The sequence below is a fragment of the Gavia stellata genome, chromosome 3, assembly GCF_030936135.1.
Source record: "Gavia stellata isolate bGavSte3 chromosome 3, bGavSte3.hap2, whole genome shotgun sequence".
NCBI classification, from domain to species: domain Eukaryota; kingdom Metazoa; phylum Chordata; class Aves; order Gaviiformes; family Gaviidae; genus Gavia; species Gavia stellata.
Genome location: NC_082596.1, coordinates 82,222,381 through 82,242,571, shown reverse-complemented (window position 1 = coordinate 82,242,571; position 20,191 = coordinate 82,222,381). Strand labels below are relative to the sequence as shown.

General features: G+C 46.1%; 1 protein-coding gene across 1 annotated transcript in view; it reads left to right on the top strand.

The window, feature by feature from the left end:
• Positions 1-4,033: 4,033 nt before the first annotated feature.
• The window catches only part of ANKH (ANKH inorganic pyrophosphate transport regulator), a 107,055-nt gene continuing 90,897 nt past the window's right edge, over positions 4,034-20,191 (top strand). The window contains exon 1 of the mRNA XM_059815217.1: positions 4,034-4,216. Within this exon, the coding sequence (XP_059671200.1) occupies positions 4,121-4,216 (96 nt within the window). The 5' untranslated portion in view covers positions 4,034-4,120. The remainder of the gene's footprint in view (positions 4,217-20,191) is intronic.

Genomic DNA, 20,191 nt, shown 5'->3' with positions numbered 1-20,191 from the left:
CTGTCCTCTTATGGAATGACTGGCTCACAAATTTTATTATCCACAAGTCTGAATTCCTTATACAACGAGTGCTTCCCAATTGCTAGACTACAGGGAAAAAAAAAAAATCCTAGGTAGAAGATAAGGTTTGGAAGAGAGCCAGTAGCTCATAAAAGCAGGGGTGACAGCTAAATAGCCAACTGGGGATGGAAAGACCAAGCACTGTGATTTAAAAAAAAAAAAAAACAAGACCCATTTTCTTTAGTAGGTAATTAGCAGTAGCCTCAACGAGGAAATAGAGGCATCTTTCTGAAGCAAGGCAATACCACAGCAGGGTCCCCTCAAGATTCCCATTGTGTACTTGTGGTGAGGGGCCTGCTTTAAGTTCAGGAAACGACTGGGACTCTAATACATGTTAAAGCTCGTGTACTATTCTGCATGTTGGATTTCTGACCACGTGAGTAAAGCTAACGTGCACTGCCCTGATACGATCTGCTGCTGGGGACACCTTCAGACTTTGTCCTTGTTGCTTAAGCAGCAATTACAGACATGTTTTGCTACCAGGCACAGGGGAGTTTTCTGATATGTTTCATCATTTATACTGTAATATACCGCAGAGGAACACATTAAAGCACTGTATATGATCCATATGGACTTCCATCTCCAGTGAGATGCCTCCATCCAAGATACTCCTGGACCAGATCATTTTTCCATCAAAAGCAGAGAGATTACGTCTAATTATCTCCTGCTGTCCTCTCTGTGTCTTTTTTATTCCATTAAATAAACAGACAGTGTTTGGTATATGAGTAAGAAATGTAGCGTAACAGAAAATATGCTAGAAAGGAAATGATTACTAATCACTGCTTTTCGCCCAAGACAGCTAAAATGACCTATTTCCTCAGCTCATCAGCTGAGCAAACTACTGACTTCAAGATGGGAGAAACCATCCCTGTTCTTTAGTTCCAAACACAACTTCGTTTCTGTAATGAATTCGAGGAGCAAATATGACCTGGGCTGAAAGAGAAGCACACAAGAACTACATTCATCCCATAATCAGAAGACATGAATGGGAAGCAGACAAACTTAAAACATAGCCTAACAGTTTATTATACAAGTTTAATGATTTTAATATAAGGGACTGAAGAAAGCATCAGTTAGGTTAACATTTTCCCAGGACATTCCAGGACATGTTATGAAGTAAAATGTAAACTACTCTTAAAATAAAACTGTACTATTGCTTTGGGCAGCAGGAAGATACAAAGTTAATCAGAGCTCTCAAACAACTGATCATATGGAAATTAATTGCAGATGTAAGGGGCCTGATTCATTATCTACGGGAGTTAAAAAGTATCAACTACCTTATGAGCACATAATAAAACCCCAAAAGGATATGCTTCTCTTATACTCCATTAAACTACTTGGGTGTCTCAGTATTTCCAGGACTGAACACAATTTTGTGACGAAGTAATTAATCACTATGTATGCCTTATAGTTAGCACTGTGAGCCACACACTCAGTGTCCAAATGTTTTGATTCAGGAAGCTTTAATTTTGTGGTGGCTTGTTTTTCCCAGGAATGAGAGGAGGTAGTCCTCAAACATCAGCTCACCTGAAAATTTCAAATGGCAAGTTAAAATCATATATTTACAAGTGGCTTTGGGGCTTCCCTTTCACTTTTCTCTGACCCAAGAAGAGCACTAAAGGTTTCTTTCCCCTAAAAAAAAATCCCTCTAAACTGGAACAAAATAGGGACACTTTACTGAGAACACATGTAAAAATATGGAGCTGTAAACAATATTCTTCCATAATTTCAGCTTTAAGTTGTTCTCAGACCCATGATAAAGAGGAATGACCACACTCCCAATAAAATCTACTCCTATCAGGAAGAAATTAGCTACTGGCAATACAGTTACCTAAAACCAAATACAGTTTGAGGAAGACAGAATTTAATATTGAATTAACGCATTGAAATATATCCAGCCTTGTCTTCAAAAGCCATGAGACTTGCTTCAAAGAAAGAGACCTACTACACAGATCTTCTACAATTTACACATAAGCATACACACAGGCTATGCCTAAATTGGTGGGTAATCCAGCTCAGTGCAAGTGAACAAGCAGAACAAGGCAGCTGGCATAAGGCCCCTGCATCCACATGAGAGCTTCTACTTCAGTACAACTCTCCCACTCCAACCTCATCCCACAGCCTGTCATCTGCCTGTCAAGGATTTTCAGAGCTCACCTCCTGTTGACTCTCCAAAATATGTGGAATGGCTCCTACTTACAGGAACATTTTAGTACAGGAGAGTTTGGGTGAGGAAGGCTGTCCACTCCTCTGCTGACCACTGCTCCTCCGAGGATCAGATACAGACATCTCATTCCTCACAGGGCTTCCACCTTCCCGAAATACTTGCCGACGAGGGAATGGCCTCAAGTTGCGCCAGGGAAGGTTTAGGGTGGATATTAGGAAAAATTTCTTTACTGCAAGAGTGGTGAAACACTGGAACAGGCTGCCCAGTGAGGTGGTGGAGTCACCATCCCCGGAGGTGTTCAAAAAACACGTAGACGTGGCACTTCGGGACATGGTTTAGTGGGCATGGTGGTGTTGGGCTGATGGTTGGACTTGATGGTCTTACAGGTCTTTTCCAACCTTAAAGGTTCTGTGATTCTGTGATTCCGTGAAGGTGGCAAGGTGAAGGTGACACCACAAACCTAAATGCCCCAGAGAAACTCAATTACAACAAAACCCCGACCCCCCCCCCCCCAAGTTTGAAAATTTTGAGAAACTTCCAAACGCTTTCAGAAGGGGTTTGCTTTCTCTTCTTTCCCCCACCCCTCACGCTGACAGAGCCTCGCGGTTTGTCAAGGCCGTGGGTGAGAAAGCACGCTGTGCTCCCAGCCGGCGAGGACCCTGCTGCAAGCTGCCTTGGGGCCACAAACACATTCCCTTCTCCAGGACCCGGGCAGAGACTTTCAACACCGAAGTGTTTGAGCTGGCAAACGTTCACCATTTATTATTTCGGGTGTTCGACTAGAAGAAAAGCCGTGGGTCAGACGCCTTGGTTAGCGCCTCGTCACGGACCCCCACCTTCCCTGCAGCTCCACAAGCGCCCTGCGCCAGGCCCGAAGCCCACCGCCAGGAAGAGCCCCCCTCTGCCCCCGGCTGCGTGAGGAGGGCGCGGGTCGCACGGACGGGCGGAACCCCGCCGCGCCCAGCGGGACCCAGCGGGGGGGTTTCGGACAGGTGCCCGGCCCGGCCCGGCCGCTGCCCCTCGGCCCCGCCGCCGCCGCCGCCGCGGGCGGGGGGCGCAGTGCGGCCGCTCCGGCGTCAGGAGGAGCCGCTCGGTGCCGCTCTTTCCCCCGCCGCCGCCGCCAGCCGGCCCGTCTGCCGAGCGTGTGTCAAACCCACGTGCTCCGGCAGCCCGCGCCGGGGAGCGGCGCCCAGCGGCTGGGCCCCGCCGCACCGCCGCCGGCCTCGCACCGCCGCCGGCCCCGCACCGCGCCTCGCCGACCCGCACAGGGACCTCCGCCGGCGGCGGCGCCCGGCCCCGCACCGCGGCCCCGCGGCCTGCACCGGCCCCGCGGCGGCGGCGGCGGCGGGGAGGAGGGCGGCGTTTTCCTGCGCGGCGCCGCGGCCGTCGCCCCGCCGCCGGCGAGCGTCAGGCGGGGGGGAGGCCCCGGCCCGGCCCTTCCCCTGGCCCCCGCGCCCCGAGGATGGCAGCGCTGTCCGCACGAGTGGCTGGCGGCGGTGTCCCTCCTCTTTTTTTTTCCGGCAGCGGCGGCGGCGGCAGCGGCGGATCATTGTTGTGTGGGAGGAGGGCGGCGGGGATGGACTTGATCTCTCGGGTCTCCTGCTAAGGCGGCAGCAGAGCGCGCCCCGCCGCCCAGCCAGCACCCGCCAGGGCCGAGCCGCGCCGGGCAGGGAGGGACCGGCCCCCCGCCCTCTCCGCCGGCTGCTTTATTTTTAGGGGGCTCTGCTGCTGCTCTCCCTCGCCCTCATCCCCCCCCCCCCCCCCCGCTCGCACACACGCACAGGGACACGCACGCACCCTCCTCTTTCGCCCTTTCATCCTTCCCCCCCGCCGTCCTCCCGCGCCGTCGCCCGCCGCGGCAGATGCGCTGGGGGTCACCGCGCAGCTGGGACTATGGTGAAATTTCCAGCGCTCACTAACTACTGGCCCCTGATCCGTTTCCTGGTCCCTCTCGGCATCACCAACATCGCCATCGACTTCGGGGAGCAGGTAAGGCAGCGCCTCCCCCGGGGGCGACCCCCGCCCGCCCGCAGGGCCGTGCCGGTGGGGCTCGGCGCCTCCGCGGGGAAGGGAAGGAGAGGCGGGCCGCGCCCTGTCCTGCCGGGCCGGGCCGGGCCGGGCCCCGCCGTCCTCCCCCGGCGCGTCGCGGCGGGCGGGGACGGCGGCCCCTGCGCCGTCGGTGGCGGCGGGCGGCCGGTGGCGCCGTGCGTGCCCCGGCGGCGGCCCGAGAGCACGGGCTGCTCCGCACCCCGCTAGATGCGCGGGGAAGGACGGCGCGTGTTGGGTTGTTTTGGTTTTTTTCACCGGGCATTTCAGGATTATATAATCTGAAATTACATCATGCCTTCGCCGGGGGTTGGCTTTGGTTCATCCCCCCGCTGACAGGGCTGCTCAGGTGCAGCAGCCCCTAGCGCAGTGCAGCGCAGCTCGGCGGCGGAGACAGCAAGCCCGCAGGCGGCCGGCTCAGCCCGGGGACCCGGCGTGCTGGAGCGGGGCGCGGGGAGGGAGGCCCGGCTGCCGCCGCCCGACCCCGCCGGCCGCTGCCGAGGGGCGCCGCGGCCCCCCCGTCCCCGCCCCGCGGCGCTGCCGCAGCGGTGCGCCCCCCCCCGCCGCGCCGCCGGTAGCCCCCGCCGCGGCATCCCGGGAGGAGGGGAGCCCCTCCGCATCCCCTCGGTGAAGGGGCGGCTTCTCGGCGGGGCTCCGGGCGGGTGAGCCTCTGGCTGCGCCCCTTCCTCCGCCGGTGTTTTGTGAGCCGGGAGTCCGCGGCCGCGGCCACAGGGCAGAAGCCTGGAAAGGTCGGGGCACAGCGGGAGGAGCTGCTGCCACCACAGTCCGGCCGGGAACAGATCCGTGCGCTTCAGCCCTGCTGGAATTCCCTAGGGGTGTTGGTGACCTAAGGCTGTCCCCTGTCCTTCGCACTAAAATGCCCCGCTGTGCCCGGGCTCGCCATCGGTCTCCCTTACATGCGGCCCTCCTGCTTCATCCTCCTAATCCCCGCTTGGCTGCGTTTGCACTAAAAACATGTTTTGTGCTCGGTGTACCCGCTCCTCCTTTGCCCGAGCTTTCCACGCAGCGTGCTTGTTTGCCACAGCACTGTGGTGTGGGGAAATCTCTGCTCTCTTGTTTTGGTATTTATGACAGGTAAGGCCCTGGTCTTGTGTCACGCTGCCCTATATAGGACCTATCATTACATTTTTAGTATGGTGGTATACACTAATGCTTACTCACGAGCGTTAAGCTGGGCAGCCACAGTAAGTATTGCATCTCAGATAGCTTTTACCCTTGTCCTAAGTCACTCAGTTTTGCTGAGAAGCTCTTGTTTTCTAAGCAGAGTAGGCTGCTGTGCTCCTTGAGCAAAGATACCAGAAAATCAGTGGGTACTTTCACCCGTTTGTAAAGAAGAAAGTGAAAGGATGAATATTACAGTGGGAAAAAATAGCTAACGTTAATCATATGTTTGTCATGGCTGTGTTAATCACATTTTGCTTCCTAGTCCGTTAAATTTAAATAAGCTGTGATACTAAAATATGCAATTCTGTCATTGTCTAACAACTGCATACTTTCCTACTAAGACAGTCTTCTGTAAATCATACTCGGGGTGGGGGGAATGGGAAAAGTGAAGGTAGAAGTGACAAGGGAAAAGGTGATTTAAATGCTAATATCTATCTGTGCCACGTGAATAACATACAACACAAATTGAAAGCAGTTCAGTCAGCAGACTGAGTATGACAGGTGCACGTATAGAAGGTCAGCTTGATTCAAAATCTATGTCAGCCCATAAAAAACATACCCTTGACTTCAGTGTGCTCTGGACCAGGATTTCAAAAATTACTAAGCAAGAGATTACAATTTTATAATCGAGGGGCCTTCTGTCTGGCCGGGTACCAGTGACACAGGAGGGATGTTAACATGTGGAAGATACATGTAAGCACTTACTTAACCAACTTAGCGTTAGGGACAAAATATTTCAGAAAACGTGTTTTATTTGATAGCCAAGTCATAGGATTAGCCCTTCAGGAGAGTTGGGGTTATCCTCTGTGTCAGGTGGCAGCCTGGGGAGGTGCTTAATTGAAAAGGGAGAAATCTAGCGAGCGGGGAGACTCCTGCAGAAAACCCCAGCTCAGGAGTGGGAATTGGAAAGATGCTTTTTGTACCAGCCTAGTGGGAGACTTACCTCCGTTGAAATCAGGAAACCAAGGCACGGACAAAGTTACCCCAGGCCTGAAGAGATCCTCTTACAGACAAAAGGACAGGGATTTTATTTTCCTGTATATAAAACGTGAAGTTATTTTTTTCATTTGTAGGGCATTATTGTTGGACTTGTGTTGCTGAAAATATATTGACTTGCTGAGCCAGTCACCTTTCTGGTCTCCAAAATTGTAATAATTTTAATAACAGGGCTGAATGGAAGGAACGTAAGAGAATGGGTGTGCCAACAGATAGCTCTGAAGAGGCTGCCGTACCTCCTTCTGTGAATGTATGCTGCAGATAAAAAAGATTTCTAAGAATGATAAGGGAAGTAAAATTTGCATGAAGTGATGTTACCCGCTCTGGACAATCTTGTAAAAGACACAGGAAAACTATAGGTCAGAAGTAAGAGATGACTGCAAAAAATTAGGGTGAGAATGGACTTTGCCCGACCAGGGAAGAAGAGGTGTTTAAGAAATTCTGTAAGTCATAAACTCTTTTGATGTGTCATGTTCATACATTGCTCTCTCAAGTGGCGAGAGTATTTGGAAGCAGAGTGTTCAAAGCAGAGCCTTTTTAACAAGACCTAATACTATTAGGTACCTGAGATTGAAAAGTGAGAAACAAAGAGAATCCCACCTGTTTTTTTTTTTACCTTGAACGGCATTTCTGGGCGTCGGATAGCTTTATTCAATAGCAAACATCACTAGGAAATTGCCAGATCCTTGGTATGTGGCTGTCTCTAGATTTCTTGCTACTTTAAGGGAAATTTACAGTAAGGCTAGAGAATATTTGCAGAACATAGTTTATGACTGTCACCCTTGCCCCATATGAGATGTTTTCTATGACAAGTGTGTTCAGATTGGAGGAAGTAAAAAATGCTGGAGCAATGCTCATAAGAACTAACAAGTTCATCTCCTGCAGTCACTTCCAGAACCGCTATAGCCAGTGAAGACCCTCCTGTTGACCCTTGGACCCTAATCCAATAACACTTTTAGGGCAAGGCTATATTACAGAGTTACTCCAATCTAGTGACCTAACCTCATTTGGTCACCTCATAAAATCTTCTTAGACAAATATCTGATTTTTTTATTCCTCACTAAAAAAGGTAGTCCTGATGCATGACCAGATAAGTTACCATAAGACTAGAGAAATAAACCATTTCTAACCTATTTCCATGATTTCCTTCTGCAACCCATTTCCCTTACAATTTATTTACAGTATTACATAGCTTTTATGAAATAAAATACTACATAGCTTTCTTCTTAGAGGAAGGCCTTCAGGTAAATAGTCCCAAATATTTTGGCTGAGTGTTGCTTCTCCACACAAATATGTGTGTGTGTGTGCACACGTGTGCATTGATTTATTTATTTTTCTCTGGGTATACGCACACACGCACAAATATACTCAACAGAGCATTTTCATCCCAAGAGCTTAACACTTACCACCAGAAGAAAAAATTTCCCTTTCATTCTGCTGGTGAGAGCATTTGACTCTCAACATCTTACCCCGAGATTCACAGTAATTAGTGTTTTATTTAGAGCTCAGCTGTTGGAGAGCAGAGTTTGCGTTAAAAATCCCAGTTCCTGTGAAGAATGTTGGATGTACTTGCTTGGAAATAAATAAATGGCTCCGACGAGATGGAGCGCAACACAACCTCAAACAGCTCAGCCAGCAAACAATGCTGCCGTTGCCCCGTGCGCTCAAAAATCCATCACTACCCGCATCAGTTTTCCTTTTAACACAGTTTCAGAGCTGCTCACATATATTGTGGTGGCCTGATTTGTAATGTGTGTGTACTTTTGCATTAGCATTATTATAAAGGGGGAAAGCCGAGGTGCGCATTAGTTCACTAACTTCTCAGAAGTGCAGAATCAGCCCTAGGCAGCGATAAATACAGTTTGCAGATGTGGCGGGTAATTCTTTCTGCTGCTCACGGAGTGGCAAAGGCCGGGGGGAGAGCAGTATTTGGAGTGCAGGGCCTGTCTGCAGTAGTCCCTTAATGATCAATGGGAACAGCAGGAGGGTATTTTTTCCTTTCTAGCTGTCATATAGCCAGCCCCTGAATCATTAGTTTCAATTGCTGTCACTAGTTGTTGGTTGGGCAGTTTTATTTGCCAACGTAACTGTTAGGTATGCAGAAAGAAGTTGTTCAGCAGCTTGCAGGTCCTTGGAAGCTAAAATCGAGCAAGCAAAGTCCTGCTGCCGCTTTCTCCTGAGGTCACTCAGGTGCTCGGGTCCTGCTGAGAAATTGCCATACGTCGCGTGCAGTGCAGTGGTTGGGATCAAACAGGCGAGCCGTAAACGTTTTGGATTCCAAATTATTTTGCAATAATTCCTTGAAAAACAAACTGTTTTTTTCTCGTATTTGAATGTTTTTTGGCTTTTTTTTCCTTAAGAAAAAAAGTGTTGCCAGAAAAGGAGAACGAGTCATGAATAATGTATCAAAAAGAATTAGTGAGCTTATCATCTGCCCATGCCATTTACAAACTTAGTAGGGGGTTAAACATTTTGATTAATGCTTTATGAAGCTCATTTTTGGGCTGTTATTGTCTGGACATTCAGAACAAGCAATGGGAGAGTTCACCTTCCCAGCTGTCCCCCGGGGATTTGGGCCAAGTTGCATAACCTTTCCGTGGCACAGTTCCCCTGCCTTTGAAGTGTGCCTAGATGCCTACCTGTGTGTCACAGGGATGTAATGAAAATTCATGTGTCAGAAGTGCTCCGAGATGAAAGGTGCTGTATGAGCGCAAAGTACTCCTGTTATTGCTGTTGTGAGAGGTCAGGGACTCATCTAAATCTTGTAGGACTTTAGTACCATATAAACAAGAAAGCTAACAAGGTCTTATAATCAGTGTAGACCATGACTCTGTGTTATTACCACAACCACATTATTAGTATGGTACATTGATGGAAGTGCCCTATTTGTTTTAAATTAATGTGAACTATACAGCACTTTAAATTAAATTTAGATGAAAATGTGTTGAAGAAGCAAACATCTGCAGAGTATGCTAGCAACAGAATTTTAATTTTTTTTTAAGTTTCAGTGGTAATATTTTGAAGGAATTAATTTCTCCTGCAGGATTCACAAGCCAAATAGTCAGGGAAGCAGCTAGGCAAGATCAGTGAAATACATCTAACTAACTTCCCTGTTCGGAGTGAGAAAGTCCAAGTGAGACCTTATATGAAGGATTGAAAATTGAACCACACACACCTGAAGTAGGAATTTTCAGGATTTATACCTCAGTACTGACTACAGAGACTTTCTTCTTCCAAGGAACGTGGCTTTACATCCTTTTGCACGCCAGTCTGAGCCCTGCAGCCTTAACTCCTAAACAGTCATCTGCCAAGCACTGGGGGTTTTCAAGACAGTGCTAAGTGGCCTGTAGACCGTACGGACAATTCTTGAGAGTACACAAGTGATTAATTAGGCTTATATGTCTTTGTTAGTTGCAGTGGGCATTAGATACCATGCATTGCATTCACCAGTCATGCAGAGCATTAGCTGGAGTTTCACAGCAAGCAATGCACGCTGAGATCTGGGAAGAAGTCAAAGGTCTCATAAAACATTTGCAGATAAAAGCCAAATCTCAGCAATGCGTTAATGTTCTTACAGGTAACAAAGACACATACTCCTGGCAGCTAAACCAATATGTATTTGCATTTTATAGCACATAAGGTACAAAATTAACAGGTTATGAAGAGCTGTGTGGCTATCACCACTGGAGATTTCAGATGATACTAGAAGTTACGAGAATGAACCTATGAAATGAGGAGTCCCTCCCCTGTAGTGCTTCATGTTGCTATAGTGTAAAATATATAATCTAGACCTAGGATCTGTGCCATGCCTCACTGTCAGTACCTTCCCTTTTTTCATCCTACCTTCTCCCTCCTCCACAAACTCCTCCGGTTCCCCAATTCCTACTCCCATTGCCTCCCACCCCCCATGGCTGTGTCAGCACAGCTGTAAGGACTTCTCTGGGCTTTCTTACACTTCACTGTGAAGAACTGGCAGGTTTTGTACTTGATGATACCTGTTAAGCATGTCTGAAGTAGTTGGCTAGCTATGTAACTGCATAGATAGCCTATTTCCAGGAAGGGATGGAAGGAAGGAGGGAGAAGCAACCCTGCGCAGCACCAAGCAGCCACTTACTTTTTTCTGAAGTAGTTTAATTCATCTCAGAACTGTGAGTTCAGATGATATTTGTCCAGTAGGTTGTTTGTTTGAAAATAAAACTTTTAGGTCTGTGGGGTGGAAACAATTCTCCCTACCAGAAGAGTAACCGATGCGGTGGGAAACCAGGTGTATTTACCACTTAGCCGAGCAGTGCCAAGTCCCAGTGTCTAGGGTGGAGGGCTCTCTCTGGAGATACTCCAGTTGTACTATCACTGGATAGTCACTGCGAAAGGGTCATGTGGTAGCCAAGTACCTCTGGTGCTTATTTCGGAGATAGGGGAACTGGGTTCTCCTCCCTACGCCAGTGAAAATCTAGTAGACTAAGACACCATCAGGAAGGAGAAATGAAAATACCCCAGCCTAATTTTAAAACATGGGTTCAAAACTGAAATTTTGAAAAGGGCTTTGAAGCACCGTATTCTGCGTCCTGGAGAGAAACCCCCAAAGCATTGATTTGGTCTGAAATGATTTCTTTTTAATCTTCGCTCATTTTGCTGCTGCATGGAGAACTTGGTTGTATACAAAGGCTTATATGACATGACCGATCTTATGACTGTTTGAAGATAAGTGACTTTTTATATGCAGAGAAGGCATATACGCAAGGCTTCAGCTCTGAAAGTGCAGGTTCTAGCTATTAATTGACTTCTTATCTTGATCCTAGACAAGACGTTTATCTCTCTCTTTGTGTGGATTTTGTCAGTTCTAAAATAGTGATGTGTTTCACAAGGCAGTTACAAAGTTTATTCCTTCATGTTTGTAAAACATGGATGTAAGTTGCTATATAAATAGAAAATTTAAATATATCTGCCAGCTCATGCAGAAACCTCCATGCATAAAACTGAGCAATTCCAAACAGATTTTGCTTTGTAGCTACTTTCAGAAATCTGTGATGTTTTTAAATACCGTGTATATTACTGCTGAGCTCAATTCCAGTTTAAATGGCATGTCAGAACCTGTGTTTCTTAAAAAAAAAATTATGGAAAATTTGTAATGACCTTAGATTTTAACAAGCTAATCTAACTAGCTATTGGTACCTCATCCTATTTGTACTTGGAAACCTGTGGATTTTGGGGAGAGGGAAACAGGAGTGTTAATATGCAATTAGATCATCAGATTATGCTTCCTTCTGCTTGCTTGATTTCCTACTGACATGATATTGCTGTAGCTAGGGTTTTAGACCCCCACCGCTGCCTTTTCAGATAACCATTAGCCAAAGAATTAAAAAAGAACCGCCATAAGAACAAGAGACCTAAATGGCCCATGAACTTCAGTGTCTGAAAGAGCAAACCTCTGCAGTTCTCCAACTTCTGTCTCCTCTATGGTATCGCTTCTCTTTCAGATTTTCCACAGAACTTTGCTACCCTGATTTAGAGTTTGTCTGCACATGCAGTTTTTCTTGATTAGTTCCTTTCTGATGCAAAATAAAAGTTCCTACATGAAACTAAGAATAATTCCAGGTGTAAACACGCATTTGGTTCCAAAGAGGGCTGAAGCACAGCATTGTTATTTGCAAAAGCACAACTGATTTCCATACCTTTTTCAAGAGCATTCTAGAAAAGGACAAAGGAAAAATACTGGAGAGATAAAAGCAGTTTGTTAAAAAATAAGTGCTACAATGGCGTGAAATCTCAAGTGCCAATTTATTTATTTTCCCCGAGATGATGCAAAAAATTCACTGTTTCTGATGTGGCAGGAGTGTTACTGTTGGAGAAAGGGTGGTCACTGTTGCCTAACATGCCCAGTTTGCTTTACTGACGTAGTGGTTCAGCAAGAGTTCGGCTTTTAGCGTGGGAAGCGAATAAACTGCAAAATGCAACTGATTTTCAAGTGATTTGCTTCACATAGCTTTTTTGCATTGCTATTGGATCGCTAAGGCAGTTGTTTCCAACCTTTTTCAATTTTCAGAGCCCAGAAAATTTTCCAGTGGAGATGCAGAGAAAATTCACATCCATACAAGCTGGAGAGCGTATTTGTGTTTACAATTTTTTTAGTTACCTGTCTCTGACTCCTTGTAAATATTCCCTAAGGTACAGGGTTCTGTGGGGCTGAAAGCTCACTGCACCAAAGCACGTGCTAGTACGTTTGCTGACAAATACATTCAAAAGGCTTTTGGCAAGGAGGCGGTCTGTCTTCTTGGCTTCTTACCTGTGTTTTGTACTTAAATCAGTGAATGAAGTCAGTTGCAGGCCATACAGCTTTCGTGTGCTGGCCTTAGATGTTTGTGGCTGCACGGCTTTGCCCTGCTCTGGCTGAAGAAAGCGTTGACACATGCCAGCTGGGACTGTCGTTTTTCCTTCGCTGAGCCAGCTGGTCAGCGTGTGGAGGTATAAGGGGTACAACCACACTGCACTCACTGGTCTGGCCCTGTTTTTTTTAATGACAGTATTTGACATTTACTTCTCTGAAAATGCAGGATTTATACGTAGATTTTATTAGTCTCTTCTTCCTGTTCGCTTCCTACTCACACCGGGTTACCCCTCTTTCATTCTGCTGCGTGTCGGTGACCAGTATCTTCTTGGTATAGCCTCTCTATCAGTGAGCGGCAGCTGCTGTTCCCGCAGCCGTGGCCAGCTGAGGTGAGGTAGCTGTGATCCACCTCCAGCGGCTCTCTTCTCATTGCAAAGACCTTCCTTGCCACAGCATACCAACGTGCTCCGAGAACTTGGCAGCCTTTGATCTCAAATCTGCCGTCCTGCAGATGACAGACAGACTCTTGCACAAGTCCATCGTTACCATTTCCTCTGTCGGCATCTTACCAATTCAAAAGCATTTAGCCCATTTGAGAAGGAAACGAATAGTTAGCAGCATTACTGGCCCAGAAGACACTTCACATTTTCGGTGGGAGGGGAAAGAAATGTCAGTTACATAAGAGGAGAGATTATAGAAATGAAGCATTTATAGCTTGGAGGAATAAGGGAATTTGATAACTGTCTGCAGTTATATGAACTGAGGTGTGATAATGAAGGAGAGGAAACAAGAGTTAGCTAGGTCACTGCCATGGAGGAGAACGTGGCCAGGAGCAGCAACAGAGATTGGGGCAGTTAAACACAATTTAGATTGAAAAGGTTTTCAGATTATTTTCCAAGTAAAAAGCAGGAATCGTTCCCTCTCACACATTACTTCCTTCTAAGATGTGTTGGCAGAAGAGTGCTGTGCTTTAGACGGCGTTAGGTGGTGGTGGCATTTTACGTAGGCTCAAATTCAGTGAGTCACCGAAAGCAGAGTGTTGTGATCAATGTAAAGTGCTGTACATGGTGGGTCAAACCTGAAGACCATGTCTTCTGGTGAGGGAGACAAGCAGCTTGGGAACGACGTACTCCTCAAAGACAGTGCAATCTAGAAGGCTCATGTAGTTAGGGGCTCTTAGCATGGCCTCTTCCTATTAAATTGTACATACTAATGTAAAATACACGAAAACTGCAACTCAGAGGTGCAGAATTTCTAGTATTAAACAGCTGTCTTATAGTCTTCTGTTTTTCACACGATGCCTTCCAGGATCAGTGTACAGAGAGCACTTGCTAGGGAGAGTAAACAGAGTTACTTAGCTAATAAATGTATTGACTGTGAAACCCCTGTCTTGTTCGTTTTAGAAGCGTAGCACTGGGGTCTCTCCGGCAGAGCTGAGGAGAAAAAACCCAAATGATATGAACTTATCAAAAAACGAGGACCTTTCCAGTATGAGAGAAGTGGAGTGTTGAGATGTCCTCCGCATGGAAGTAAGGGAGATCTTAACTCTGCTTTTAAACTGGAGACTTGCTGAGTTTTTAAAGGGCTTAAAGGCATACCTGCCGTGAGACAAGACTGGGCAAGCACCGGGGATGTTTCAGGTCCTGCGATGCCATAAAGTGCACACCCAGCTCTGCACCCTTACCGTCTTTCCAGTTTGGTTCTGCAGATCCTTTGTTTTGCTTCATTGTCCCATGGGTGCTGGAGCGGTTTGGTTAGACAGACATCCACCTGGCTTTGTCACCAGGCTGGAGCCGGCAGAGCAGCTCTTCACCCTAATTGCTACCAGGGAACCCGTCCATTTCGCCCTCGTCCTGTTATTAGCTTTTGTAGCTTACTCCATCAGTTCATCCCACTTCCTCCCCCACTGTGGCATTTTGGAGGTGATTTGAACGCTAGGATTATTTGCAATCCCCTGAGCACAAGAGGTCAGCTAAGGAGATGAGTTCAAACCAGCCACCGACTCTACCCAGTGATGTACTTGGAAGGGCAGCTGGTTTTCCCCATTTGCACAGCCTGTGGGCTGCCTCACAGGCAATGAGGAATAAATCTTCCAATCTCAGTATTTGGATCATCCTTTTCATTAAATTTTAATTTTTGCCCTCTCTGGCTCGTATTTTTTTGAAGTCCGTCAAAATAACCCCAGTTGTCCTTGGTTTTGTACATCCACGGGGACATCTGTGGTCATTTTTCTCTGCACTTCAGTAGTACAAAACAACTGGTAATGTGGGGCTCCAAATTTAGTATGACAGCACTGTCAGCTTCCCCTATGTTTATGTTGGGGCGTAACGATTTCACAATCTTAAGCATTTGCTTTAAAAGAGAGAGGAAGTCCAAACCACAAAACATTTTTCAGATCCCTGACACCAAAGGTAGTCATCCACAAAAAGCTTTCTGTTTGCCACAGGTAAATACAATTTTCAAGTACTTCTCTAATACAAAAGGTGCACGCATACACATGCACATGTACATAGTGTGTTGTGAGCAGGAGACTGCCTTTATGGGAGAATTACACACTGAGTGGTGCTAAAGTACTGTCTTGATTACTTACTGGCTTATACACAAGGCAAAATGGTTAAGGAAATAAGGACAAGAGCTGTGCATGGGACTACTTAGGTAATTGCACCTAATGTGGCCCTTATAGTTTGAGCTGCCTCTGGTTACATACTATTACGGTGGTTGCATGTGCAAATGTTACTTTATTTTTGAATCAATGATTTTGTACATGGAATTCATCTTTTCAAAATGTGACCTTGAGAGCACTCCTGATCACTGCACCACTGTTCTTTATATACTTGTGGGCAGTCATTTTGCTTCAGAGCTTTTTATTTCAAAGCATGAAAGCATGACGACCTTTCAGCATTCACGGTCTTGTTCTTATATGAGCTTTCTGAGACGCAGTCAACGGTCTACCGGTTAGGACATGCTCCAGCATTGTAACAGTCTTGGGAAGAGCCTTCTTTGGCAATGCCTTCCTGGATCTAATATATAAGTAGTGTGGTTTTTTCTGCTAATACTGTGCAGAGGCCAACGTTTCTCTCTTTAATAAATTTATAAGAAATCACAGCAGGTAGCCTGTTTGACATTTTCTTATTGTAGGCTTGACCTGTTGGTGAGCTTTGTATCGCTGTCCAGAAAAGGCCTGTATAGTTGTGGGCTAGCTTTTCCAAATCACGGCATGCCTTTTTTGTCAGCTGCAAGCTCCTACCGCATTGTGGGTGGTTGCATCACTAAGGAGAAAATAGCTAGCAAAGGCACAATCATTGCCTCGGGACTTCGTCAAGGAAACCTCATGTTAAGTTGCATATTTGTGACTTGAGTTCCAAGGGTTTGGTCGTGCTTGCAGTAATCTGCAGATGTGGAGCCTGTTGTATTCTGTGTGCATCCACTGATTTGAAAGGGGAAATGAGTAGTAAAAGAGAGAGGTTTAGATCATGGGGGAAGCTGCCGGCAGGGAAAAAGCCTGACAGCTTTGGCTTTGGAAGTATCAGCACATCCCAGAAGTCCCAATGTCCAGCAAATGCCTATCTCGGGTCATGAAATCTTTTCATTGCATTAGAAAGGCTGAGATGCTAACAGACGAAGTAGCTGCAGGGCCGTAATTTCATCACTGATATCTTGCTGAATAATGAACTAGATATTTTTTCCTCCCTTGTCCCGCTGGAAGTCTAAAGTAGACAAAGGAGGCATGCCAGTGGAAATTTAGCTTAACGAGAAAGCAGTCAGGTTCTCTATGACCAGCACTGAGTAGAATGTTAAAGCAATACTCGTCCAGCTGGCGATAAAGGATAACCTGCGCTGAACTGTAGAAATAAATGGAGGAAAAAACATGACTCACTATATCCTTAACCTTCTTCCAAGAGCAGATAAGAACAGTAGTGGCACCTGAAACCATGAGATATGAATACAGTGATTTCTAGATGAGTTTGCCTTATCTCTTGAGAACTCTGAGTATGGAGTGCTATGGCAAGAAATAAGCAATTGGCCAGACAAGGAAGTGGTTATGTTTACTGCTGGAAGAACAAAGGGTATTTGATTCATTTATTTTTGACTCTTAACATGCTTATAGCATTAGGGACCCTAAGCACTGTTTCACTTTGCTGTTGACACAGCGTAGGGGTGTGGGATGCACAGACAGCTTGGCTCAGTTACAAAAAAGGATTAGTAGCTGTTTTGCAAGAGGTTATTATTGCAACTTCTGGGAGTTGGTTTCAAAGGCAGCTACAAGCATGAGCATCTCTCATTTGCTCTCCATAAAGAAAAGTGTCTCTATAGTCTCATGACATTTAGCATCAAATACCTCTACGCTTTTCTTCTTTCTGTTTTGGCGAGGTAAGTTTCTATAACCTCAAATCTTCTGTGTATATCCCTTTGTTTTGTGATTCCTTTGTGAAAGAAAGAAAACATCCCATTGAGAAAGAGAGAAACAGGATACAAAAATAGGGAGCTGCGCACAATTCAATCCTTTTTTCCCCATCCACTGAATACCTGTGTGACAGTGCACTGATGCAGCACCATAACCAACAGTCTGGCGTCTGCAGCCTGCCAAGCCGAACCCAAAAGGATTGGGCATCATCAGTCTCATCTTTTACCGTCTATTTTTGGCTCTTTCTTTATACTTATTTAAAACTGGGGATTTTTTGGTTTCAGCCCTGGGTTGGGGCCTCCCGTGTGCTGCTGTGGTTTGTGGCCCTGGACAGCTCCTCACCCTCCTCCCTGCATCTTCCTTGTCACCCTGCCACCCATTTGCCTCTTTTTTTTTTTCTCCTGAGTAGTCTGTAATCTTCAAATATCTGCTTCCCTTCTGTTCTCTCTACTTTTTCTTTGCTGTGCCTGTCCAGGGGCTACCTCCAGAGCATGACCCAGTGCCATTTGCAGGCGAGCAGCCCACCGTAATCATGACAGCAAGGTTCCCACCGCCCGTCCCTGGCAGATTCCTCCCTTGCAAACGAGAGGCCCAGTTCAACAAGAGAAATGCTTGACTCAAAATCTTTTTTATGTTTGTGGGCTTTAAATTTAGGCCTGAGTTAAGCTCATGCACAGGTATTTATCTCATATGAGGCAGCCAGGCTTCAAGTGAAGAATGTGAGCTTTATAAACCTGCAAAACTTTATGTAGCACACGGTCCGTGCTCGCCTCTTTGTGTTCCTCCAGACGTGCAGTTGCGGTACCAGGGAATGTGCTGCCCAGCTATTTGTACTCCTCCTTTCACACCCCACTGTGTCAGGGCCAGCTCCGGCTCGGTCTAGTTCAGATACTTTTTCTCTAGGAGCAGGCATGTCGCAGTGCTCTGCCACTGCCGGTGACCTGTGGCTCCCCATCGTCCTCACTCCAGTGGCTTGTTTTGAATACCTGCTCAGCACGATGCTGTGTAGAAGAAGCAGTGAAATTTTTCTCCCTGCATATCGGTGTCTGATGGCACGTAGTAAATGCCTGCTGTCCTCACTGGTGGTTTTTTTTAAGATGTTGCAAACGAAGGTCGGGGTGATTATTCTCTCACTAAGTCTTAAAGCCAATTTCTGGATCACAGACGAGAATAACACTGCCTGCATTCCTCACATGCCTGTTCATCCTGCCATAGAGGTCTCGTTGCTGTAGCTGACCAGTGATGTTTTCTTACCTGCAAGGTCAGAGATAAAGATGTTGGAGTGCTGAGAGAATCTAATCTCAGTAAAGCCTCTTTTGGATCAGAGAGTACTTCTGCTCTTTGGTGTATTCCTTCAAAGGCAATCCTTTGAAGAAACCTGGGAGAAGCATGTCAAGCTCAGTAATTTTACATGGGCATGAATGCATTGTGCGAGCGGTCCAGGTGTGATGAAGTAGGTGTTCAGTGTAGGTTTCAGACAGAAATGTATCCATTGTGAACCTGTGCATCACGTGAGGGGCTTTGGAGATGTTTATAACCATTCTTAACATTATAAGTATTTTTTAAACACTATGTATAATTTGGCTTCAGACATTTTCAGGTCATAACTAAACTACCAGGCTTGTTCCAAATCAGGGATGGATGGTATGAATAGCACTGTGTGAGTCAGGCCCATCACATGTTCTAAATTAAACTTGTGCTGAGCCACCGTTGATCTTAAAACTCTTTTTGAAAACATCTGCACCTTACAGAAATTGCTGATAGCATTTCTACGAAGGTTGATAATGAAGAAAAAAATAAAGCAGAAGAATGGAAGAGAAGCAACAAGCCAACTGGTATAATGGAAAGAATCAAAACATGCAACTAGGAGAAAGTATTCTGAATAAACAAGTTAGTGAAATAGCAGCTTCAGTAGCAGATAGCTTTCAGCTTGCCTAGCACTCTCAAGAGTTCAGATTGCAAATCTCTAAGTTTACCAAAGCAGGGTCGTCTCCTAACGAATACAAATGGGTGTCTCCCTACCTAGGCACTGCAAGCTGCCTGAAGTATTACCACAAAGGGCTCCTGTTCTCTAGGGAAAAAAAAGAATAATATAAAATATGTGAGGATGACATAAAGATGAGAAGATGAGAGATCTTGGAGGATTTATCTGATGACCTGTCTCCCAGTAGAGATAATACATGCCTCAAGTGAGATACTTTGCACAGTTCTGGCCACACATACTTAAGGCAGGTCAATTCAAACTTGTTCAAAAGATTAGGCAAAAGAAACCCCAGTTACTAGTTTCTCCATTTTTCATCCTATCTATCTGAGAAGGAGAAACTGGAAGACCTTGATGTCTGTATCCCACTAAAGATGGGTAGAGCATGAATAAGTTCTCTGTATGTAGATGAAGGAAGATGCTAGCCTACCCGCAAACCAGAGCTGACTGGGTAGCAACATCTGACTGTAAACAGACTGTGAGTACCTTTAAGCTGGAAATGAAGAAGGCTCCGGGCTACCAGAAGAATGAGGCTCTGGAAAGAGCAGGGGCAGGAAAGCTGAACTTTTAAGATTGAGTTAATGAAAGTCATGCTATTGCATGTGTGCCTGGAGCACAGCAAAGGACCGAAGCCTACGCCCTTGGAAGTTGTTGCATTCCCTCTGTGATGGGAAGAAAGATAGAAAGCAGAACTTGGTACAGACAACTATTATTTTGTATACATATATCCAGTATATGATCCACATATACACAAAAAGGAATGGGGGTCCCTGAGTGGAGCTGTAAGAAAGCAAATGCTCTGGCTTCAGCTTATTCTGTCCAGTGATTACCTAAGAGAACCTGCTATTGCCGTTTAAGCCCTAATTTCAAATGCTTTTCTTTTCTCGTAGCGAATTTTTTAATCTCTCTGAATATGCAATAGTTCTAAAATACTGGGGGTTTAATGTCTCTTCCTTTTTTTTTGTTTTAAATCATTGCTTACTTGAGACTTCCACAAACCCCCTAGCTGTTCTCTCAGAGGAACAG